Genomic DNA, 27,060 nt, shown 5'->3' on the forward strand with positions numbered 1-27,060 from the left:
AGAGGTCCGAAATTGCCCCTTCCCACCGGAGGCTTCTTTTTCTTAGTTATAGGGAATGCAAGAACAGACCATAGAGAAGGAACATTGTGAACCACTCACACTTAAACTCAATAACGTATGGAATAGTTCTCACTAATAACATATGGAATAGTTTTCCACAAAAAATAATTAGAAATAATAAGACCTATTGAGGGAATTTTATATGCACAATGAATGTCTTCACAATACATGTGAGAAACAATAAAAGACATATTTATAACCAAATCTATACAATTTGAGTGGCTCAAATCTATATAATTTGATCGTCTACATATCTTCGTAAGCTGCCAAATGCCAATGCACACTAAACTCTCAACTAGTCTTTAGTCTTGTTTTTTATTTTTTCTATTTTCTATCTAACCAATTAACTTTATTTTACCATTTCCCACCTAACAAAGTACAAGCCCTAACTCTAAGCGCGTGTTACATTTATGTATGATACCATGAGATGCAGCCACGAAGCAAAAAGTAAACAACTTTTAATCAAAAACGCTTCAATGATTGCAAACTTTTACAATTATTTGACTGATTTCCTCTTTTGTTGTAAAGGAACTTTCGTGATGATTCAAACTAACATTCACACGGTTATTAAAATGATGATAGGCTTTTGAAGAAAAAAACAACATTTTTTTCAATTGACTAGTTGACTTGACGGTCTTGCAAGTCTTCCTATCTACCTTATATAAATAGTTACCAATTCTCATCCTTACTTCATCAACATTTCTTTGCTAAAACACAGTTCACTCAAAACTTCATCATCAACTTTTGCTCCTCTTCTCATTCCTTTGCATTTTTCATCTATAATTCTTAATTAACTCCCACAAACTTCAACAACTATGAAGGTTAGAATTAGAATCGTGAAATCCATTTTTCTTCTTCACTTTTCTAGCTCATTTAATTTATTATGTTTTCATGCTTGAATAATGTTGGTGTTGTCCCTTTTTTGCTGTTATATCCTTTCATATTTAAGAGAAATTAAGTAGTTGCTGGGTTTTAATTCTTTGATTTACTTTTTAACAGAAAGTAGTGTTGAAGGTGGACTTTTATAATGATAGAATCAAGCAAAAAGTTATGAAGACAGCTTCCAGTGGCTAAATTACATGAATTATAAGTTGTATGCATGAATAAGGCACTTATTTTAATATCCTGAAATAAACTTTACATACTATTTATTGTATTAATTCAAGAGTTTGGTAGAGAAATTCACACATTAAGCGTGGATAAGAGAGATATAGCGGGATCGATCGTGCAACTAAACATATCAAATGTTCTCGTAATCTTTTACCATCTGCTCTTACGATACTATTGTGATTGATTTTAATTTTTGAAGACATAACATGACTCTAAAATTAATTTGATAAGGTCTATTAATATCACAATCTAACTTTATATAAAAAAAAAACATAAAAATTATAGTTATTTTATAACTATTTCAAATAGTATTTGAACTTTGTCGTTTGAGAATAAAATCTAATTTAATTTCACTTTTGTCTAAACAAAAAGACAAACCATATAACATGAAAGATTCATTTTTTATTTTTATTTTGCAGGGGTTGAATCAGTATCAATAGACTTGAAAGAGAAGAAATTAACATTATCTGGGGATATCGATCCAATAAAGGCAGTATGCAAGCTAAGAAAGTTGTGTCAAACTGAAGTAGTTTCGATTGGACCTCTAAAAGAGGAGAAGAAAGAGTCAAGAAATACAAATGAAGTTATTCCATTTCAATACTTTGAAACCTATCCATTTTATTATCAGATGACCCCACCACAATATTTTTGTGATTGCTACTATGTTTGATGTGGGTGCATAATAAGAAAAGCATCCGGTTATTGCTCTTTTCCCATCTGTTTTTGCTCGTTTCTGCCAAAATAGCCGAGCGTAAGTCAACTCACGCAAGTGCATTTTCAACGTGAGTTAACTTACGTAGGTGTATTTTTCAGCGTGAGTTAACTCACGTTGGACGAAAATGAGCAATAACAGATGGGCCGGAGAAGAACAATTCTCAAAGCATCCCGATGGCCAGGCTAGTATGTTTGATAAACCTTTGTTTTTTTGCTGTAATATCTGCTAAATTAAAGAGCAACATAGAGTTTTATAAAATATGTCTTGTGTTTTCCTTGAATTTTATATTTGCTTTTTTGTGATTTAGAATTGTATTTCTTTTTTCTTGCTAAACCAAAGCATGCAAAGACATCACACGAAATTGATCGTCTGAATTATATTAACACCACCAAACATTTCTTCTCAAAAGCAAAACAAAAATAAATAAGATAAAAGATATGTTGTGTTTGAAACATGTAAATTCAACTAGTGCTTGAACTTGTTACTACTTACTAATGACTAACTTGGTCAATATATCAACTGCATTCTTTGAAGTTTGAATTTTTTTAAATAATATCTATCTAGATGTAAGTAAGTGTAATTCTCTGATCTTGTAAAACCTCACATCAACATGTTTGGTTCTAACATGATACACTTCATTGTTTGTCAAATAAATGGCACCTTGACTATCACACTGCAATGAAACTCCGCCTTGCTCAACATCCAATTATCTCTCCCTTTGCCTCTTTTTGTGTTTATATATATAAGCCATACTCAACATAAATGATAAACAAATTCCAATATCATTAATTAATTTTAATAAAAGCATTTTAAAAAATTATCATTTGAAAAATATAAAGCATGTATCTAATTGTGTCATAAGAAAGTGAATGAATTGAATATAGTAGCTAGTAGCTACTATCTTGAAGGTGTGCCTCAGGTTCCATGACTTGCAGGTAGAGCTTAAGCTCGGTAAAGAACACGACAATCAGGGAGTCAAATTCCTATCAGCAAACTAACAACTGAAGTCAAAAAATGGTGAAGTTGAATTAAAAACCAACGCCGACAAGAATTTTTTCTATTACTAGCGGAATTAAACCCTCAATAATCTTTATATAATACAAAAGCTTACTTCTATGGGCAAAAGTACATGTGGCATCTTCACATTCTTCATCACATTTAATGTTTTCTTATCATCCAATCAAATTGAATTATGACTCATTTGTTTTTTTATTAGCCAATCAAGATGGACAATGACTCATTTAGTTTTCATCAACCAATCAAAATTGATCATGCCATGATTTTTTCCCCTATATATAGACAATTTGTTTTTCATTATTTTCATGTGTCTCTTCCCCCATCAACAAATCATTATTTTTTTCATTATTTTTTATGTGTTTTGAAATCATAGAAGTTTAATCACTTGGTCGTAGATTATGGGGTGGATTTTCTTTTTTATTTGTATCTAATTGTTAGTTGATAATGTTACTTTCCCAGGATCTCATTGGAGAGCATGTGTCTACATTCTACGACTTCAAGATGTTCAACATCAACAATATAATTTTTAGTCAAGACAATGTCTTGCATTTGATATAGAATCAAGATGTTAGAGGCATCAACCGATATAATTTTTAGTCAAGACAATGTTTTGTATTTGATATAGAATCAAGATGTTAGAGTTTAGATGCCTTAGGTTTATTGAATATTATTTAATGAATTTATATGTCGATAAACTAATCTCAATAAATTGATTTAGCCTTTATCTATATCTATTTTATGAATTTTTGTCTTGCACAAAAACATATATTACACATGAACTCTTATTTGATGAATCCTACACATGAACTCTTATTTGATGAATCCTAATTGATGATTTTAAACACATCTCCGAACATGTTAAACATCATCATAAATGTTGCATACAATTGGTTCACATCATCTAATTTGGACAAACCTTTTCTAATAAGAAGACATCTTAAATCATCATGTTTTACTATGACGGCTTTTCACTTATCATAGTTTCTTCAATAGAATGTATCAAAAGCTTCAATCAACCATTGAGCAATATACATGGTTTCTTTTTTATTTCTTTTGACCATATATGAGATAATACACAATCCTTTAAGTGCCATTTCATCTTATTTATTTGACAATCAATATATGACTTTTTTCTCCTTTAATTTGTCAATTAGATAGTTACTATTAAATAATTTTTTTTTGTGGGGACTACTAAATAATATTGTTAATTTTGTTATCTACCCTTTATTATAAATATCATCCATTTGCAAGCAATTCCACCCACCATTTCAATCAAAAATCGTATTATTTTCAATCTTTTGTCTCAATGTCATGCCTTTTTTCTTTTTGTTTTTTTTTTCCTTTCTAAGTTTCACGTATTTCGTATTTTTAACAAGCCAAAATGATTTTTTTTTTGAGAAAAAAAATCAATTTAATATAGTTCTCAAATATAACAAAAAATGAATTATATTAACACAAAATTTTCATGTATTTTTGTATACTTAATAATTTAACATAGTTCTCAAATATAATTATTTTCGCATCTATTAAGGATAATATAATGATAAAGCAATTTAAGAGTAATTAATATGTCATTTAAATTAGAATGATTATATAAAGGTTAAAATGTGTCATTTAATTATTTAGAATGAAAATGCATCATTTGATGGATCAGACAGGAAACAGAAAAAAATAAAATTAAATGATAGCGTTAATTATAACCCTTAATTAAAGGAAACAACTAAACACTACCAAAAAAAAGGAAACAACTAAACCAAAAAAAAAAATATGGAAACAAACAAATATTGAAGTAGTATATTATAAAAAATAAATGAAAGACATTTAAAATTCAAATAGTTCGATTTTCCTATCTGTATAAAAAAACGAATTATTTGAATCTTTTAACCTTTTAATTAATGTTTTATATTCATTTGTTTTAAGGGAATATTTAATTTACATAAAAAAGTTTTTGACAAATTCACAAAAAAAATTTCATTAAATTTTGATTTTTTTTGAATGGATTAAATTTTGAAATTTATATTTTTATAATTTAAAATAATTATATTTTATGTGTCATTTTAATTGGGTTGATCCAATAAATATTAAACTGTGTCATTTAATAGGTCAGACAAATAATAGACTAAAAAATAAAATGTTCTTTAAATAACAGTCATTAATGTGGTAATTTAAATTAAAATGATTCTGTTAAATGTCTAATTTATTTAGTCAGATGAAAAAATGTTATTTAAATGATACCATTATATGATATCATGTTTTGATTCACTATTTTTGCTACTAATAATACTAATAATAGCATTCCTAATCAAGATTGGTTTTGCTAATAATGAGTTGACTCAATTTCAAGGTGTGGATTCAATCTCCGCAATTAGCGTGAAGATCTCTTTGACAAGGGATCTCTAAAAAATTTGTAAGTGCTTATTGAGTCATGAGACATGTCCAGACCTTGATGTGTCCTCAATTTTTTTTTATGTAAAATTAAAGTCTATTTGCCAGATTCTAAAGGAATTTTTTTTGTGAAATAATAATAACAAAGATAATTAAAAAGGAGAATTGAATGATATCTAAAATTAAATTTTACCAATAACTCGGTAATTTTTCAAATTTCAATTTTACGAATTTCCTATAATGTTTATCTTGATTTTTTTTAAAATTATGTCATATGTTTTAATAACAAATGCACGTAATTTTAAAAAAAAATAACAAATGCACGTAAATGTGTTTTAATATATAAAAAAAACTTTCTCTATTATAAAGATTTGGCTTCAGAAAATGCAAAAGTACACGTGTACATATATGGTGCTTAAGCTCATTAAATGTTATCAAACTAATCCACATCAGCATGTACATTTTCAGTTTTTAGTGAGAAAGGAATGCATTAATATGATATTCAAGATTAGACATTTATCATATCATTAATCAACTATACATTTATCCTATAAGATATCCATACATTGATTATATCACAAAATTAAAGGAGTAATTGATGTTTTTCTTTTTTGAGGGGAAGAGGGTATTGAGGTTATTTAATTGATTTTTATTTTATAAAATATTGTTTCTAACTTTCAACATTTTCACACTGTTTCAAAATTCAACGTTCATTCTAAAATTTGAAATTCTTCTCGAATTCTCAAATCCCTTTTTCGTTGAGTGGAGAGTTTGGTTTTCGATTGTGTCCTCCTTCAATATACGTTGACATCTAAATGTAAATTTTACATATCATATTTGTAATTTTTTTTCTAAATTAAAAGCACAATTTAAAGAGAATATATGACGTCTCAACTAGACTTTATTCATTTGTGCTTATATATATATATTATATTATTAAAAAAAGGGGGAGATACAAATACAAATTAGGGGGACATAAACCTAACCCAGTAAATCCGCGCAAAAGTGTAGGTCAACCCTAAACGGATAATACAAAAAATTAAAACAACACAAGTGGGTCAGCTTCTAATTAATCCTAAAACTAATCAAAGGTTTTGCGTATATATGTAACTCATCAAATTATTTCCTTAATTTATCTATCATATATTTTTTTAATAAGCATGTATTTTGTCAACTCAACATCTCACATTAGCGTTTTTCCATTTTTAGATTCCTCCAAAGACCAAAAATAAAGGAATTTAAAATAACGCAAAAAAATAAAATGATTTTTTTATATTTAATATAAAAAATTAAGCTAATGATATTAAAAAACTAACAAAATATTTCATCATAATGTTTGAAGTTATGAGGGAGTCTTCAATGGGATGGATCTTCATATTTGGCTAAGAGAAACCCCACAAATGAGATTGACACACCCCTAAAAAAATGAGATTGACACCACATTTCACTTATATATTGCTCATTATGTACTTTTGCATCTAATGTGTAGAAGTTTAACTCACACACGACACATTAACATCTCTCCCTTAAGCGTGAGACTCTTTGTATCTATGATATGGTGAAATAACCAAATAGAATTCAACAAATGACAGCCAAAAACTGAAACAAAAAAATCATCATAATATTATGTCTTCTGTGGAAGCCTACAATGGGTTGTATCATCACATTAGACTAAGACCAATCATATAAATGAAATTGATATTGCACCAATCGTAAGATATTAGATATATGAGTCACCATACTTATATGTTGCTCAACATCTATTCTTGCATATAATGTGAAATTGTTACTCACAGTTGACAAATTAACATCTCTCCACTAAGTATCATAGTCTCTGTATACGTGATCCAACACCAAGAACCGCTCCCCCACAATGTTGAACCGGGATATGATACCGTCGTTGGACCTTGAAGGGGAGACATCACTGGTGTGGATCGGCACATTGGAGAAAGAACAACCACACATGCGAGAATTATACCATATCTTTATTCAAAACTTTAAGGTTTAGGTATGAGTTTTTTTTTTCCATTTGTTTGTTGTTCAACCTCCACTATTTTATCAAATTTTTAGCTTTAATCGATACATGATACATAATTATATTCTCTACGTCAAGTATAACCAAATTCTAGCCCGTGCTTGGCACGGGTGTCCAAACTAGTATTGCATAAAATCCCTTAGTAATATATATCACTGACAGATTGGTGACAAAACAAATCCACTAGTAATAATCACTCTGTAATACAAGCCTCAGTAATATTATTGGCTGAATTTTTCCTTTGTAATGGAGAGGTAGTTATGACAAAGCATTATTGAAGGATTATTCGCTCAGTAATTACTGATGGAACTGTCCGTGTATAATTACTGGCGGATTTATCCGTCAGTAATGCACCATCTGATTTCCACTTTTAACATTACTAATAGATTTATCCGTCAGTAATGTTTATGTCCGATTTGTCTCGATGTTACTGACGGATTTATTCTCCAATAATGTTTATACATACCTCTATTACTGACGGAAATTTCCATCAGTAATGTTTAATTACTAAAAGTTGTTTTAATCATTAAAATGTTTTAATTTATAAAGAAAAATAATATCAGTACTTTGGCCAACAATAATTTATTTCATTTTTATAGAACTAAAATCCGATTTGCTAAAATCATGTGCCAAACTCAATTAATGTTATTTAACAGAGCAATGCTATATCTCTAGAAAAATAACATCAAAAATTCTTCAAGAATAAAGAATAGCCAATCACAATGCACAATTTGCCACAATTCAAGGAGGTGTGGCTGAAAAATAGGAAGTGGACAAATTAATCATCCAATTAAAATTTGCCAACTGTGTCTTGAAAAATTCTTGAAGCTATTTTTCTTGAGAAGTAGCATTTTCCTATTTAACATGATCAAGAAATACGTAAAAATATTTAAGTGCATTGTTTAAGGAGTTGGTGACAATTTTTTTTTTCTTCTGTTTTTTGTCAAATAGCATAGTGGTTTGAATTTACCTTTTAAGACGAATGAGTGGGGTGTCCGAAGTTCGAACCCCACCAGCTGCATATAACAATGATTTGTCTCTGTCAATTAAGTTATGTTCACGCGTACTGGTGACAAATTCTTGCACAAGGCCGAAGATAGGTTTTCATACAATACTGCTATATCATAAGAATCATGGTGGATTCTAGGGTGAGGGTTCAATTAAGTCCCTCACCGATGGAGCACTTAAAAGCCACCATTAGATTTAATTAATGGTTTTGATTTATTGAAAATAAAAATGATAAATGTCTACCTTTCCTCACACAATTCTACCCTATCTATCTTTCCCATTTCTGTTCTTTCCAATCAACCATAAGATGTAACGTCAAAATAAAATAAAAAATAACCATAAGATGTTTGTTGAAAATAAAATGGAACCCGTAATGGATAATTAGAGTCAATAGAAATTGGCCACACCATGGTAAAATTGAATGAAAACGATACCTGCTCTTGTTTTTATTGGGTTTAGTAGCAAAGGTAGAGAAGAGGATTCAATTCAATTATAATTATGCTATTGTTTGTTATTGTTAATCCTGCCAAGGCCGGTCCCAAGCCCGGGTAAAATGGAGAGGGTTGTGTTAGGCCTCGACAGCCAACGTAAAACTTTGTCGAATCTCTATGACATGGACCAAATACGAAATAGTGTGAATGCTAGGTCGTTGCCCGGAAGCAACGCGCTGTATGGTCTTTGATAGAACATTATGGCGGCATTTGATCCATGTAGCCGACCCCACTTAGTGGGATAAGGCGTTGTGGTTGTTGTATTGTTTGTTATTGTTAATGGCTACTTTTTCTTTGTTGGCGGTTGTTAACGGCCAATTAATTGTTAGATTTGATGAAAATTCATGGTTATTTATTTGGTCTTGCCCAGAAAACAAAACCACACACTAAAGCATTTTCTCAAGTTGGAGAAGACCAAGACATGGACATAATTGTGTATGGAAGGTGTATATGTTCTTATGTTTTACTTTCAATTATGGACCGTCATCATATTCCTAGATGAATCAAATGATCCCAGAAAGACTGTTCGCACGACATCATCACTTCGCCTTGTCCCAAGACTCGTGCTTGGGGGGCTGTGGACCGTCATCACATTCCTAAGGGCATGGGAGCCCTCCAAAGAAGGCTCTAAGCCCTCCAGAAAGGCCTGGGCGCCCTCTGGAAGGGCCTGGGCGCCCTCCAGAAGGGTTCCTGAGCCCTGGCGCGCCCCCCTGAAGGGCGCCGCCTCATTAAACTTCTAGAAGCCTCTAGAAACCGCCTAAAAGCCCCAAAATACACAAATACCCCTGTTGCTTGGGAACCAAGTAACCAAAGCCCAAGCCCATAGCAGGCTATAAATACCACTCTTGAGAGCATTCTCAAGGCATCCAATCATCAGTCTAAACCCTAGAATCCTAGTATTCCTTACCGTACTTTTTGCAAGTACAGTTGGCGCCATCTGTGGGAAAAGGTAAAACTAACCTTAACCACGTCCCTGGATCGCAAATCGTGATCCAGAAACCCTCAAAACTAGACCTCTAAATCGTAAGGCTTCCTCGCGATTTAGAAACCCCAACCCCTTTCGACCAACCTAAATCGCACCTCACGTACGATTTAGAGAAAAGCCTTTCATCATGGCAACAGCCGAAGAATTAGAATCCATGCGAACCCAACTCGCCCAGCTGAAGGATCACAACGATGCCCTTCAAGCCTCAATGGAGACCATGCAACAAAAGCAACTGGAGGAAAAAGAAGAATCACACCATGGCGAGCTAGATGACCCTGAACCGCAACCATTATCCTCTGAAATTTGGGACGCACCAGTTCCAGATGGCTTCAAGCCGCCCCACCTATCCACCTTCGACGGAAAGAACGACCCCATGGAGCATGTTACGGCCTTCAACACACGCATGGCGGTTGTTGGGGCTCCCGATTCTCTGAAGTGCAAATTGCTAGCAGGTACTTTCACTGACGCTGCCTTACGCTGGTACATGAACCTCCCACGGTTCTCCATCCTCAGCTACCAGGACATGACCAGAAAACTCATACAACAGTTCTCCGCCAGTCGACATCGCAAGGTCCCAGCAACTAGCCTTTTTAATGTGCGTCAAGGACATAATGAATCCCTCAGAGACTATCTAGCTAGGTTCAACGACACAACCATCAAGGTAATCAACCCCAACCAGGAAGTATTCGTAGGAGCTTTCCAAGGAGCGCGCCAACAATCCAGAACGGGTACCTTATCAACCAGCAGCTGGCAGAGATCGCGCCCCCTACAGAAGGCCGGAGAGGCGACCGTTCAATCCGTATTCTCAAAGGGACTTCACGCCCTTAAATACCAGACCTGAGCGTATCATGAAGGAAGTCTTGGAAGCAAGGCTGATCCCTGAACCCTTGCCAGCCCGAAGCTCCGTCATGGGAAGGGATGAAGACAAATGGTGCAAATATCATAAGGTAAGGGGACACGACACAGACTCATGCATCCATCTTCGCCAGGAAATTGAGCGACTAATACAAAGGGGGAAGCTAAGAGGGTATGTCAGGGACAGAAGGGGCGAGAGTAAACAAAAAACAGATCATAAAAAGGAGGAAGTGAATGACGAAAAAAGACACGCCATAAACACTATTTCAGGCGGTTTCGCCGGAGGGGGGGAGTCAAGTTCGTCGCGAAAGAAATATGTGAGACAGGTGATGCTATGCCAGGAATATGAGGAAGCAGATCAGAAGCACGAACCAGAGGTATCTTTCACGCCCAAAGATTTTCGAGACGTAGTACCCCACGACGACGACCCCATGGTCGTCACTTTACAAATCTTCAAGTGGGACGTAAAACGGGTGTTGATAGACCCAGGGAGCTCTGCGGATATTCTTTACTATGACACGTTTGATCGAATGGGGCTGGACCCGGAGCAGCTGCAACCTTTCAGAGGAACTCTGGCGGGCTTCACGGGCGAGCAGGTTCATGTGAGAGGATACATCACCCTAAAGACAACTTTCGGAAGCGGATCACACGCCAAAACCATTCGAGTCAGGTACCTCGTCGTAAACTCGCCTAGCTCTTACAACATTATCATAGGTCGCCCTGCCTTCAACCTGTTGGGCGGATTCTTATCCACGAAGTATCTAGTAATGAAGTACCCTCTTGATTCTGGAAAAATTGGAACCATTCGAGGTGATCAAAAACTCGCCAGGGAGTGCTATCATAACAGTTTGCGTTTGCAAAAAACCAAAAAAAGTCAAGTGACGAAGTAACGCACGAAGTCAACATGATCGATCTAGACCCCAGAGAAGGTTTCCAGCAAGAACGCCTGGAACCCACCGAAGAGTTAAAAGAAGTCTCCATCGGACCCGAAGCCCACCATACAACAAAGATTGGCACGTCGCTACCCCCTGAAGAGGAGGTCGCCTTGGTCAAACTGCTAAAGAGGAATCTGGATCTCTTCGCCTGGCATCCATCAGAAATGCCAGGAATGGACCCCGACATTGCTTGCCACCACCTATCCATCAAGGCTGGCGTGAAACCGGTAGTACAGCGGAAAAGAAAGATGGGCGAGGAAAGAAGAAAGGCAGTAGATGAGGAAGTAAAGAAGTTAGTTGAAGCCCGCTTCATCAGCGAAATAAAATATCCCACGTGGTTAGCCAACACAGTACTTGTTAAGAAAGCAAATGGGAAGTGGCGAATGTGCGTGGACTACACTGATTTGAACATGGCGTGCCCCAAAGATCCTTATCCTCTCCCTAACATTGACCACCTGATCGACAACGCCTCTGGTTACCAAACTCTAAGCTTTATGGATGCCTATTCAGGTTACAATCAAATACGGATGGACCCTCTGGACGCCCCAAAAACGGCCTTTATGACCAGCACAAAGAATTATCACTATGAAGTCATGTCTTTTGGTCTAAAGAACGCAGGCGCCACCTTCCAGCGATCCATGGACACCGCGTTCTCCGCGCAGATAGGACGCAATCTGGAGGTATATATTGATGACCTAGTAGCGAAGACGAAAGAGGGATACAGTCATTCTAAAGATCTGGAGGAGATATTAAGCCAGGTTCGAAGATATAGGATTCGTCTGAATCCATCAAAATGTTCTTTCGGGGTGCAGGCGGGAAAATTCTTAGGTTTCCTCTTAACAAAACGAGGCATCGAGGCAAACCCTGACAAATGCCAGGCGATCATCAACATGAGGAGCCCCACCAACATCAAGGAAGTGCAACAACTTACAGGCAGGCTCGCCGCTCTTTCTCGTTTCTTGTCCTGCGCCGGCGACAAAGCCTTCTCTTTCTTCGCCTCCATTAAGAAAAAGGAGAGATTCGAGTGGACTCCAGAATGCGAGGATGCTTTCCAGCAGATTAAGAAGTTCTTGGCCAGTCCGCCCGTCCTTCAACGGCCAAGTCCGAACGCCATTCTTTTCCTATATCTGGCGATATCTGACAACGCCATGAGCACAGTATTAGTAGAAGACTCAGCAACAGGAGAGAAGCCGATTTATTTCGTCAGCAGGGTACTCAAGGGGGCAGAACTGCGATATCAGAAGATAGAACGTCTCGCCCTTGCTGTTGTCGTAACGGCAAGGAAGCTTCGCCCCTACTTCCAAAGTCACAAGATCGTCGTAAAATCAGATTACCCGATCAGGCAAGTACTGGGGAAACCTGATTTGGCTGGAAGAATGGTAGCCTGGTCCGTAGAACTGTCAGAGTATGACGTCCAGTTCGTACCAAGGGGGAGCGTCAAATCCCAAGTATTAGCAGATTTCGTGGTAGAGCTCGCCTCCCCAGTACAGGAGCAACCTCCTTTCGTATGGCTCCTATCTGTAGATGGCTCGTCCAACCTGAAAGGCAGTGGTGCAGGTATTATCTTGGAAGGGCCGGACGACGTTCTCATCGAACAATCCCTCAGATTCGAATTCAAGGCGAGCAACAACCAGGCCGAGTATGAAGCTCTAATAGCAGGCATGACCTTAGCCCTAGAGATGGGCGCTGGAAATTTACGAGCCAAGAGTGATTCCCAGCTCGTCACAAGTCAGATCGCGGGCGACTATCAGACGAAAGACACACAGCTAGCTAAATACCTAACTAAAGTGCAGAGCCTCGCCAAGAAATTTAGCTTCTTCGAAGCCACTTATGTACCACGGGAGCAGAATTCCAGGGCGGATTTGTTGGCAAAGCTCGCCAGCACCAAACGGCCAGGCAACAACAGAACAGTTATCCAGGAAGTAGTTGCAACTCCCAGTACAAAGGTGGACGAAGTACTTCAGGTCGTAGAAAACACAGGAGGATGGATGGAACCACTGCTTAGATATTTGACAGGATCATTCACACCAAGCGACGGCGAGGAAGAACAGACAATCAGGAGGCGAGCGTCCAAATTCACTTTGGTCTCGGGGAAACTCTACAAAAGAGGCCGCACAACTCCCCTACTACGATGCCTAGGAGAAGACGAAACGCAATTGGTCCTTCTGGAAGTACACGAGGGCGTTTGCGGTAGCCATATAGGCGGGCGAGCCTTAGCCGCCAAACTCCTCCGCGCCGGCTATTATTGGCCCACCATGCTTCAGGATAGCTCGACTTTCGTGAAGAAATGTGACAAATGCCAAAGGTTCTCTGACAGAAAGCACGTCCCAGCTCAGGAGTTGACCTCTGTATACTCGCCATGGCCCTTCCACAAATGGGCAGTCGACATCGTTGGACCCTTTCCTCTCGCCCCAGGGCAGCTGAAGTTTCTCATAGTAGGAGTGGATTACTTCACCAAATGGATCGAGGCGGAAGCAGTCGCCAAGATAACTGCAGAAAGAGTGAAGAAATTCTATTGGAAGAAGATCATCTGCCGTTTCGGCCTACCTAAATGCATAGTGTCAGATAATGGAACTCAGTTCGCAAGCTCAACAGTTTTGGACTTCTGCAAGAACCTGGGGATACAGACAAAATTCGTCTCGGTAATTCACCCGCAAGCCAATGGACAAGCCGAGTCGGCCAACAAAGTTATTCTTAGCGGAATCAAAAAGAAATTAGAAGCCGCCAAGAGTTTGTGGGCAGAACAACTCCATGAGGTACTATGGTCTTACCACACTACTCCCCATTCTACAACCAAGGAGACACCGTTCACTATGGTTTATGGCACAGACGCCATGATACCTGTCGAAATCGACACCCCCACTTGGAGGCGAGATACATTTTCCGAAGAAGCTAATGAAGTAGGTATGGCCGTAAGCATGGACGACATTGATGAGGTTCGGGAGCAGGCACACATCAGGGAATTCGCGGCCAAGCAGAGAGCAGCTAGACGATATAACTCCAGAGTAACGCCCAGGGAGATGAAAGAAGGCGACCTAGTCCTCAAGCAGGTCGTCGCTCCAACCAGAATAGGCAAACTATTTCCAAACTGGGAAGGACCTTACAGAATCAGGGAAAAGTACGCTCACGGGGCGTATAAGTTGGAAGAATTGAATGGAGACGCCGTACCTCGCACTTGGAATGTGGCCAATCTGCGTCACTATTATAGCTAGATTCCTTTCCTTTTGCATTTTAATTTTATTATGTATTAAATAAGGATGATGTAAAGATCACCACTGCAACTCTTATCTTTTGACTTTATCAATAATACAGGGTTAGGGTGGCACTCTTTTCCCCTGCAAGGGCAGGGGTTTTTAACGAGGCGCCCTTTCCTTTTTTCAAATCTATAACTCTATCCGCATTTTTTTTTTCTATCATGCAAACAGAATACGCACACTGAAAGTACTAAGATCCGCAACGCCAACCACGATAAGGGCTCTGGCGGCATCGACGCAATTACTCGCCTAACCTTCCGTCAGAGTTGGAAGTGAAAAATACAAAGTCTTCCCCCAGAGCGGGAAGCCCAAAGACCTCCTTCAGAGTAGGAGGCGCCTTCCATCAGAGTTGGAAGTGAAAAGTCTTCCCCCAGAGCGGGAAGCCCAAAGACCTCCTTCAGAGTAGGAGGCGCCTTCCATCAGAGTTGGAAGTGAAAAGTCTTCCCCCAGAGCGGGAAGCCCAGAGACCTCCTTCAGAGTAGGAGGCGCCTTCCATCAGAGTTGGAAGTGAAAAGTCTTCCCCCAGAGCGGGAAGCCCAGAGTTGGAAGTGAAAAGTCTTCCCCCAGAGCGGGAAGCCCAGAGACCTCCTTCAGAGTAGGAGGCGCCTTCCATCAGAGTTGGAAGCGCAAAATAAAATCTTCCCTCAGAATGGGAAGCCAAAGTCCCCCTTCAGAATAGGAGGCGCCTTCCATCAGAGTTGGAAGTGTAAATATCTTCCCTCAAAGTGAGAAGCAAAATATCCCTTCAGAATAAGAGATGAAAGAGTAAACGCCAGGCATCTCGACGGGCCCGCCAAAATGCTTATAACGACATTTTGGGGCAACGAAATTTAAAAAGAGACGCAAATCGCCGAAAGCTCTCGCTTTTTCGAAGAAATAACTCATAAAGACATAATCAACATATAGAATGAAACCAAACGCAACGTAGAGAATCATAAAAATACTTAAACATTTGCGGAAAGAGCTACCACATCTGGCATAAACACATATAAAGCATTCAAAGTCACAAATCGTCGAGCAACCAAAAGTGTTTAAAAGGGCGTTCTAAGAAACCGCCAATATCAAGTTACAGACCAAGAGACAATTTAAATAAAGAACAAATAAAAACAAAGCGCAAGAACTATTCATCATCCACCAACTCGCCGTTCGCAATAATCTTGAAGGGATCAAGCTCGTCAACTTTGGCCTCTGGGTTAAACAAAAGCACCTGATCTTTGGCACGCATAAAGCCGTCCTCAAAGTACATCGCTAGAGCCCGCCTCCCTTCGTCTACCGCCAACTGTGATTTTTCTAAAGCCGCTTTCGTCGCGTCCCTCTCCGCCTCCGCATCCTCCTTAGCCTGCTTCATTTCCTCCAGGGCGGATTCAGCAGCTGCTTTGTCCTTCAACGCCTCCTTAAGGCGGCATTCAAGTCCAGAAGACTTATGTTTCCATTTCTCCACGTCTTCACTAGCATCATTGTGCTTCTTCTCCACCAAGTCATACTTCGTCTCCAGGCAGTGGCTCAACAGCACAGTCCTCAACGCCGCAGTCTAGATGTCCGCCACCAGGTCGCTGCACTTAGCTTTCACTCCGGCCTCCACGTCCACCTTAGTGAAGGGCACCTGTTCCTTCACGTACCTGCAAGATCATCAAACAGTAAAGTCACTAAAGTTCAAAGACCTAACGGCCCAAAGGAATCAACGCCTAAGAAAACAAGGAAAGTATTATACCGGCGGATGTCAAACCCGGAATGCCAGAAAGAGTCCATCACATCTTCATTCAGAGAAGTCCCTCCAATCTCTTTTCCTGAAGGAGGGCGACTGCTGCTGGGCTTGGTCCCCCGACCCGTCCTCGCCTTCTTAGACGAAGGAGAAGCCGCCTGAGCAGATGCATTCCCTCCACCAGCATTTTCTAAGTCCTCCACCTCGACCACAACAGAATCTCCCTTGACGGACTCCTTCCTCTTCAACCTCCTCAAAGAAACGCCCCCTGGACTGCTAGACACGTAGCCATCGGGGTTCTTGCTCCTCTCCAACTCAACCAAGTACTTCCTCATCTCCGCACCAGTAAGAGGCAACATTTCGCCTGCGCAAAGTAAAACAAACTCAGGTGAATAAATCAAATAAAGTGACAAAGCCAAAACAAAGGCGAAACTTTTGAAAGACACTCACGCAAATAGGCTGCCATGCGGACGGCGTCGCCCTCCCTGTTTAACAGGTCATGAATATTCGTCAATGGAACCTTCTCCAAGAACTGCGTTAGCTCATGCTCATAGGGCGACATCGCATCCAAGTCATACCCCTTTACCGCCAGAGGGGCACTAGTCCACCGAAGGGGAAACTTTGGTCTGCCATTCACCAGAACTGAGGACGTCGAGCACCCAGGCGACCCCTGCACTCTAACAAAAGTATCCCGCCACTCCTTCTTAAAGTTACAAGCGTAAGAGGGAAAGAGCCTTTTTCCAGAGTGAGCAGAGATAGCTATCCAAGTTCCTTTGTTAACGTCCTTGGTACCATAAAAGTGGAAAAAGGCGGCGACAGAAGGCTCTAGACCAAGCGACTTACATAGGATTTCAAAGCCACGAATAAACGCCCAGCTGTTAGGAAAAATCTGTGTGGGCGCCACGTTAAGAAACTTCAATACGTCCATCTCAAAAGGCGTAAAAGGAATTTTTACGCCGAATTCCTCTAAGACGGCGGTATAGACAAAGTAAGATTCGTCTCCCTCGCCCGCCATCTCTTGATCACATACGCGCTCGTCCGGATCACAAGACAACAGCACCACATCCTCTTCCCGTCCGGTGGCCGAAATGTCGAACTTACTTCGAAAAGAGTCCATAGCAGAAACGTCAACATAGAGGGACTCTTCTAACAACACCTCCTCCGCGAATAACGACATCCCTATTGACCTAGAAGGTATCCTTTTCTCCTCCACTGCGCGCGAAGATCCCTGAAACGGACGAATTTCCCAGCACTCGTCCTCCTTAGCTGCCCCTGAAGTGGCAGACAGAAACACACAATCACTATCATGGCTCGAATTAGCGCTTGACTCGCTCGAAAGGTCACTAAATAATTCTTCCCCGAATAACCCATCGTAATAAGCATCCCAATTAATAATCCCATCAGCACCAGTAGCGTGCCTCAGACACGCTTTCCTCAAGTTTTCCTTTTCAATCGGATCAATGGGTTGGACCAATTTCCCCTCACCATCGCACTCCCTAATTAGAACCATCTCCTAAAGCTAACGTTTTCGCTCTAAACATAAAAATGCAAAAAGAGGAGGAAAAAAGAAAGGATGAGGAGTCAATAAGTACCTGCGAGGGAGTTGAAGACGAATCTGTAGATGTTTTAAACCGGCAAACAAGAACGTAGAGAGAGCCGACGAGGAGAGCAGCAAGGAAAGTTGGACAAGTGAAAAATGAAATGAAAACCTAGAAATCCGTTTTTAAGGGAGACCGAAAGCCGCCTCGGGAAGCGTGTCAGGCAGAGTAGAGATCAAGACACGTGGCGGAGATCGAGGGTTGAAGGCATATCAAAGGTCCGTACACACCCCAGGAGCGCCTTGGAGTGCTCGCCGTACAAAGGAACATACGAGATCGCCTAATGGCGACCGCCTTCAAAGCAAAACATACAGAGCAAACCCGGATCATCAATCATCTCGCCTTGTCCCAAGACTCGTGCTTGGGGGGCATATAGAATACGGGCACGTAGAACATACACCCTCAGATTCCGTCAAAGCATTCCACGACAGACTCAGTACAGCGCTCCAAGTTCAAGACCTATATCTACCCTTGGGATATCCGTGACATCCGTAAACCGCCAAGAAATCCTTTGAAATAGTCCGACGGCATAGCGAGATTCCATGAAACCATCATCACTTCGCCTTGTCCCAAAACTCGTGCTTGGGGGGCTGTGGACCGTCATCATATTCCTAGATGAATCAAATGATCCCAGAAAGACTGTTCGCACGACATCATCACTTCGCCTTGTCCCAAGACTCGTGCTTGGGGGGCTGTGGACCGTCATCACATTCCTAAGGGCATGGGAGCCCTCCAAAGAAGGCTCTAAGCCCTCCAGAAAGGCCTGGGCGCCCTCTGGAAGGGCCTGGGCGCCCTCCAGAAGGGTTCCTGAGCCCTGGCGCGCCCCCCTGAAGGGCGCCGCCTCATTAAACTTCTAGAAGCCTCTAGAAACCGCCTAAAAGCCCCAAAATACACAAATACCCCTGTTGCTTGGGAACCAAGTAACCAAAGCCCAAGCCCATAGCAGGCTATAAATACCACTCTTGAGAGCATTCTCAAGGCATCCAATCATCAGTCTAAACCCTAGAATCCTAGTATTCCTTACCGTACTTTTTGCAAGTACAAATTAATTGATCCCTCACCTTAGAATCCACCAAGAATCATCGGGCAATAATCAAAAGACACAAAGAAAAAAATAACATTTTCAAATCAAATAATTCAAAATTAATAAAATTAAAATAAAATAAGTAAGGTGAATTATCTTGTTGAAAATATCAACAATTTCCGACAACATCGTCAAAATTTTGATGACTAAATTTGTCAAGTGCACCAAATCGTTTTCAAGTAATAAAGTAGTTAGTAAACTAGTCTCCACAAGGATTGCCATTTCAACCAGGCAACTAGTTGTACTTATTAAAACAAAAAATAAAAAGCAAATAAACTAAATAAAAGCGAGTACATTGGGGGAGTTTCAAGTTTGATTTGATTGTACAAAAAAATTGAGTTTAATTGCAAAAAAGTAAATGTTTTTATTGTAGAACTTAGTGGTGGTCGGGATTCCTAGAATCCCCTCTATTTCCTTCTTGGATTATGGATAAGTAATTATCATTTATGAAATACTAGTTTTATTTAAGTGATGAGTTTGTGAGATTGTTACGTCTCTCCAGCTGTCAAGTTGCGCCTGCTGATCACAAAAAGGTTATACACACTTTCCAAGTATAGGGTCGTCAATCCAACATAGACTGTATGACTATGTAAGTTTGTTAGAGTTAGGTCGTATTCTCTCAGAGGTAATTGAAACATAAGATAATTGATATTCATAAATTTTCATCTAAAGACTCCAACTTCGTATATGAATCTTAGAAGTAAATCACATACCCTTTCTTACCTTAGTAGTTCTACAAACGGGCAGCTATATATCCTCTACCTTACCAAGAGGAAAGAATGAAGTTTATAATAAAACGTTCAAAAAGAGTGACTAGGATTTTCCTTAGGATCACCGTCTGCTCCCCCTATTTCTATGTTCAATAAAAATTCACTAAGTATGTCACACTCCCTAGGATTCTCAAAGGCATTAAAACTTTTGCCTATACAAATTAAATAAATCTCTAAACAAAACTGAATAAAAGACATGAATTAAATCAATCCAACAAACAAATAGATATTCATCTTAGAGTGCTATCCAATTAGGGTTTGGTAACTCACGGTAACCAAAGACAAATTACAAAGAAAAAAAATATATATTCTGGAGACAAAGGTTAAGGAGAGACTTATCCCCTAATACTCATAGCACATGCCTTCCTCTTGAACCACTTTCTTCACAATGAGAATTTGTGAATGAGAGGAGATGTATTTATAGGTTGAGTTTCCAATGGATTTGAACCGAAAATTAGACTTTTTCCTCAAACCTGCAATGAAAAATAACAAGGTGCACGCGCCTCACACGTGGGCTCAAAAACAATACTTTTTTCAGCCCTATTTTGCACACCCAGGGTCGCAGTGCTTTGCTCCACTGTATTTTTGTATTTTTCTTCATCTTTTTGAGTGCTTTCTTCCTCCAATCTTGTCTTGAGACTTGAGATAGAATTTTCTTAACATGTAATGTCTTCAAAAGCCTCTTGAATTTTCATTCGTTGTCTTCCCAATTCTTCACGAGGTGTTTTGCTTTGTCGAACTACATGATATTTGAGTGAAAAACCTCAAAAACACATAAGAATTGCTTGGTATAGGAAAAACTATAATTACATGACTCAATATGAAAACATTAAAAAATGTCTCTTAAACCATAGGCAATTGTTCTAACTGAAAAATATGTTGAAAAATAGAGTTAGATGGCATGTCATTAGTCATCGATGACGCTAGAGCATAATGCTCCACCATAGAAGGGAACGTGTTGTCCACGATCGTTGGAGAATTTACGGAGTCGTTTCTTTCAGGAACCGTCAGGTGATAATTGGTTGTGAACGATCCTAGAGAGTTTAGATCGTTAAATGAACCTCCGTTGCAGTGGAGGATTTGCTACAGGCGTTCTTGCGTTGAGTTTCGATCATGATTTCTTGTTTGGAATGATGACTGCAAAGACCATTCCGGTGGAAAAACGTGTAACAAAAAAAGATTACAGTGGCGGAATGCCTAAGTGAAAAGGATTGCGGTTGCGAGATCGTTTGAAGTGACGAAATCATTAAACATTCCCCTCCTTTTAGAGGCAAATGATTTGTTTGTTGAAGATCAAAGAAATGTCGTGGAGGTTTTTTGAGAACTGCAGTTGCTGTCATGGTGAGTCACCTTGCAGGCACGTTAGCACTCAAAAGCTTATATAGCGAAGGAGGTCGATAACTACCTTTGTATTACGCGACGTAAATCCTGAAAGCCGTTAGAGATGATTATGACAGCTACAATTTGATCCTGGCGCGCTACTGTGCGGCAAGGTGCACAAGGCTTCATGTGCACCTTCACGGTGCTTCTTTTTCAAAAGTATGGGCCTTGACATTATTGGGTCGTTTGCAGTGGGATTTCTGCTAGTCCGGAAAAATAACCATAAAAATGGGTTGAGAAAGAACAAATGGGAAAGAGACAAATTAAGATTTGGAGAATTGTTATTTCTACTTACTATCGATCACCCTGGATGAAAGTGAGCTTTTAAGTGTCTTTATTATGTGAAAATAATACTCCATCCGTTTCAAAATACATGTCCAAGTCAACCACTTCACATATGCCAATGCACAATTTTGACCGTTAATATCTTTAATTATCTAAAGTAAAAATTATGAGCTTTAAAGTTAAAGTTGTTTGGTAAATGTTGTTTTTTTATTTCAAATACTTTTTTATGTTAAAGCGTTTGATAATATTTTTTTTGATAAAATGAATTTATTTTAAGAAAGCTCATATTTCATGATAAATTATGATAAATAAATATTTGAGGGGGAAATAAAACAAAAAATTTAAAATATTATATATATATATATATATATATAATATTTATAATTATTATTATATATACATTTTTTTACAAGATATATATATATATATATATATATATATATATATATATATATATATATATATATACACACACACACACACACACACTAGTTAAAAATAATAAATATTTAGGACCTAAACAAGAGTTTTTTTTTTTAAGAAATTAAATTAGCCCACCCAAATTGACACCAGAGGAAATCGAACCTTGAGGAGGAACACACTTCCAAGTCTCAAACCAATACCATTAGGCCAACCCAAGTGGGTTAAAACAAGAGTTTTTTTTTGAAGGGTTAAAACAAGAGTTTTATTTGCCTAATGATTGAGATGGTCCTAGTGCTGGAAATATCATCAACAAAATATTGTATAAGTACTAATATACCATTGTCGATAAAAAGTACTACGATGTCAAATTGTGAACAATATTTTTATAACTAATTTATTATTACGGTTAATAAAAGAGATAACCAATTTATAACATTTCCCTCAAAAAAACCAATTTATAACATAAAAAATTTAAAGCAATCAACAAAGAAAAATATCGTCAAAATCAAAAAATAATACATAGCCATTGAAGAGCACATGCCATAAAGAGAATCAATTGAACGACATGAAACAACACACATAAAAATTAAAATGAAACATAAAATGTGCTTCACAGGATTCGAAGGGAAAACAATAGAAAAAGTTGCCGAGATTTTTTAAAAGTAAGTTTCAATAGCTTTTACCAAAAGTACTTTATCTATGTATTTTACACCAGAAAAATAAGCAACTTTTATATTAAGTACTTCTAAAAAAATATGTTTGGTCGTGCTTCTCCTTTTATGGAGTAGAAAAGTTCAAAATAAGTTGGGCCAAACGCTACCTGCGTATTGCATACTTAATTTGTAATGTATGTGATTTTTTTTCCTTCATAATTTGCTCTTCTTTCTTATTTTTTTTTCTTACCTAACATTTTTTTGGTTACTACAGTCAAATTGAGGGAGATATCCGGTAAAAAAATTCGATTCACAATCTTTTTAAAATACTAATACATTATTAGTGCGAGTAGCAGCTCTTGATGAAAAATAAATCAGTTAAATACAAAGTTTATTAAAAAATAAATGTAGGAATATTCTATTTTCAATTTTAAAATACAAGGGTAGTAATGTCATTTTCTTAAATACACATCATTCTTTCCTCTTTCTTTCTTTTCACTTTCACTTCTGCCAAACAACCATTAAAATCATCTCACTTTTCACTAACTTTCTACTCACTTTCATTCATTTAACAAACTTTCTTATTACTTTCTTTCCTTATCCTTTCTTTTGTCATCCAAACGAACCCTAAGCGCGTGTTTCATTTATTTAATCAAAAACCCTTCAATGATTGCAAAAAGTAAAAAATGATTGCAAAAAGTAACTCTAAGCGCGTCTATGAAATGCAGCCACGAAGCAAAAAGTAAACAACTTTTAACCAAAAACGCTTCAATGATTGCAAAACTTTTACTCAAAACTTTACCTATTATTTGACTGATTCCCTCTTTTGTACTCCCTCCGGTTCTATTTACAAGAGACAAGTTACTTTTTAAATACATTAAATAATTTATGTATTTGGTTTAGGTTCTTGACTAGATACATACATTATTCAATGTATCTAAAGAGTCAACTTTCTCTTGTAAATAGGACCGGGAGAGTACGTTGTGAAGGAACTTTCGTGATGATTCAAACTAACATTCACACGGTTATTAAAATGATGATAGGCTTTTGAAGAAAAAAACAACATTTTTTCAATTGACTAGTTGACTTGACGGTCTTTTAAGTCTTCGCATCTACCTTATATATATGTAGTTACCAACACTTCACCACTTCATTGCTAAAAAACACTTCACTCAAAACTTGCTCCTCTATAATTCCTTTGCACTTGTCATCTATAATTCCTAATCAGCTCGAACAAACTCCAACAACTATGAAGGTCGGTATTTGAATCGTGAAATCCATTTTTCTTCTTCACTTTTCTCATTTAATTTACTATGTTTTCATGCATGAATTATCTTGTTGTTGTTCTTTTTTTGTTGTTATATCCTTTCATATTTTAGAATTGAAGTAATTGCCGGGTTTTAATTCGTTGATTTACTTTTTTTAACAGAAAGTAGTGTTGAAGGTGGCCTTTTATAATGATAGAATCAAGCAAAAAGTTATGAAGACAGCATCTAGCCTTCCAGGTATATATATTGAATTTCATATATCATATAAGTACCACTGCTATGTAATGTGGCTAAATTACATGACTAATAAGTTATAGATGGAAATGACCAAAAAATTTCAGCATTAGTTAATTACCGTTGGCTTACAATTAGAAAATCGGTTGTATTTAACTACCATTAGGGTTTTTGGTCATTTCCATGTGGTTTTAGGAATCAATGAATGTGAAAACAACAAATGTCCGCAACTAAACATATCAAATGTTGCGGTAATCTTTTATCATCTTCACTTACGATACCATCATGATTGATTTTAATTTTTGAAGACATAATATGACTCTAAATTACATTAATTTGATAAGGTCCATTTCTAACACAATCTAACTTTATTAAAAAAAAAAAACTTAAATAAGGCAAAATTATTATTAATATCGATGATAGTCTAAGTTATTCTAAAACTATTTCAAATAGTATTTGAACTTTTTCATTCAAGAATGAAAACTAATTTAATTTGACCTTTGTGTAAATAAAAAGACAAACCATCTAACACAAATGATTCATTTTTTTTCTTTCTATTTTGCAGGGGTTGAATCAGTATCAATAGACTCGAAAGATAAGAAATTGACATTATCGGGGGATATTGATCCAGTAAAGGCAGTGCGCAAGCTAAGAAAGTTGTGTCAAACTGAAATAGTATCGATTGGACCTCTAAAAGATGAGAAGAAGGATTCAACAAATACAAATGAAGTTATTCCAATTCAATACTTTGAAACCTATCCATTTTATTATCAGATGACCCCACAACAATATTTTCAAAATTACTACTATGTTTGATGTGCATAATAAGAAAATAATCTTTTATTGAGTTTGATAAAATACATCTTGTATTTTCCTTGAATTTTATTTTTACTTTATATGACCTAGAATTGGATTCTGCTTGGCTTCCTTCCAAATCATGCAAAGACATCACTAAGAAATTGAGCGTCACCACCAACCATTTCTTATTACAAGAAACATCATAAATATATTAATAAGATAAAATATATGTAGTGTTTGAAACATGTAAGTCCAAGCGGTGCTTCAATTTCTTAGAGTGACTCGGTCAATACATCAACTATATTTTCTAAAGTATGAAATTTTTCATGTAATATCTATCAAGGTGTAAGTAAATCTCTAATGTGTGATACCTCACATCAATATGTTTGGTTTGGGCATCATACACCTCAATGTTTGCCAAATAAATGGCACATTGACTATCACATTGCAATCGAACTCCACATTGTTTAACACCCAATTTTCTCGCCCTTTGCTTCGCTTGTGTCTATATACAAGTTATACTCAACATAAATGATAAACCATTTACAATATCATTACTTAATTTTAACAAATGAATTTTAAAAATGTATCATTTCAAAAATATAAAGCATGTATCTAATTGTGTCATACATGTCACACATATGCTCAATTTACCTAATGCTCCATTTAGTCCATTTCGGTTATGGATGTGTGACATGTGGCAAAAAAAGATCTTAGGATTGAGATTTATAATAAAAATCAAATATTTATTTAATAAAAAAAAGTAACAAAACAAAATGTGTCCTTTCGCTCCCCTTCCTCTCATTGTCGTAAACCTCCACCCTCTACCGTTCATCACCGCTGATCGCCTTAATAACAACATCTCACCTCTTCCTTTCATCGTCGTCATGTTGCCGTCGTTTCAAACCATTGCTGCTGATGTTATTGATTTTCAACTTGGTTTTGCAGCCTTCTCAAAACTGCAATTCTTTCTTTGATGGTTTTTGTGTAGACAGTTGGATTATTTAAGAAGATAATCATCCAACGAAATATGTTTCAGCCAAAAAGGACAGATTGAAGGAAACGGGGAAACAAATGTTGAAACGGCGATATACGCCGGTGGCGCGGAGACCATAGCGACAGGAGAGCGACGATGAAAGGATAAGGAAACGGCAGCGATTGACTGCGGTAGGTGGGGGTTGACGGTCATGAAAGGAGAGGGCAGAAAGGAACACGTAAAAGAGGAGAGCGTAGATTTGTTTTTTATTATAAATCTTAACCTTAAGATCTCTTTTTGCCACATGTCACACATTTATAGCCTAAATTGACTCATATGTAACTAGTAGCTAATTGGGTGAATGAAAGTGTAACTTGAGTGTGAAGATGAGTAACGCTTATATATTCAAGGAGCTCGATAACTACCTATGTATTACGCGACGTAAATCCTGAAAGCCGTTAGAGATGATTATGACTGCTAGGATTTGATCCTGGAGCTCTACTGTGCGGCAAGGGCCACAAGGCTTCATGTGCACCTTCACAGTGCTTCTTTTTTAATAGCATGGGCCTTGGCTTTATTGGTTCGTTTGCAATGGGCTTTCTGCTAGTCCGGAATAATAACCATAAAAATGGGTTGAGAAAGAACGAATAGGAAAGACACAAATTGAGATTTGGAGGATTATTATTTGAGTGTTACTTTTCCCACCCTGCTGCCTTCTCACGCGCCCTGCAAAAATGCCAAAATTACTCTTGGTCCGGATTTTATTTTTCGAACTAGATTGTTAGTGATTTCCGGATTGTCAAATCTGGACAACGTCGATATGAAAATTTAGTGTCTTTTTTTGATGTCAATGGTCTCTGTTGACCATTATATAACCCCCACATAAGCCACAATGCAATTGCACGGGTCGTATGAACGGTCAACAATGACCATGACACCACAAACACCTACAAAACTTAAAAAATTTGAAGAAAATTTGAACAAAATGAAAGAAAAGAGATGAAGTGGAGAATGAAGGAATTTGTTGAACATGCAGGCC

General features: G+C 37.6%; 1 protein-coding gene across 3 annotated transcripts; it reads left to right on the forward strand.

Moving 5' to 3' along the window:
* Positions 1 to 421: 421 nt before the first annotated feature.
* LOC146906612 (heavy metal-associated isoprenylated plant protein 39-like) lies at positions 422 to 25,152 on the forward strand. 3 transcript variants are annotated; one of them, XM_085724199.1, is made up of 3 exons: positions 753 to 881; positions 24,175 to 24,250; positions 24,813 to 25,152. In XM_085724199.1, exons 1-3 carry the CDS (start codon positions 876 to 878, stop codon positions 25,061 to 25,063), a joined length of 333 nt encoding a protein of 110 aa, XP_085580325.1. In that variant the 5' UTR covers positions 753 to 875; the 3' UTR covers positions 25,064 to 25,152. The 3 variants fall into 3 exon arrangements, 2 of the variants coding, with proteins under 2 accessions (XP_085580325.1, XP_085580323.1); XM_085724197.1 differs by lacking the exon at positions 753 to 881 and adding an exon at positions 23,848 to 24,000; XR_015017986.1 differs by lacking the exons at positions 24,175 to 24,250; positions 24,813 to 25,152 and adding an exon at positions 1,060 to 1,449 and having other exon boundaries at positions 422 to 881.
* Positions 25,153 to 27,060: the final 1,908 nt, after the last annotated feature.

This window comes from Medicago sativa, chromosome 7, assembly GCF_051527215.1.
Source record: "Medicago sativa cultivar Bolivia chromosome 7, Bolivia_mono, whole genome shotgun sequence".
Classification (NCBI taxonomy): Eukaryota; Viridiplantae; Streptophyta; class Magnoliopsida; order Fabales; family Fabaceae; genus Medicago; species Medicago sativa.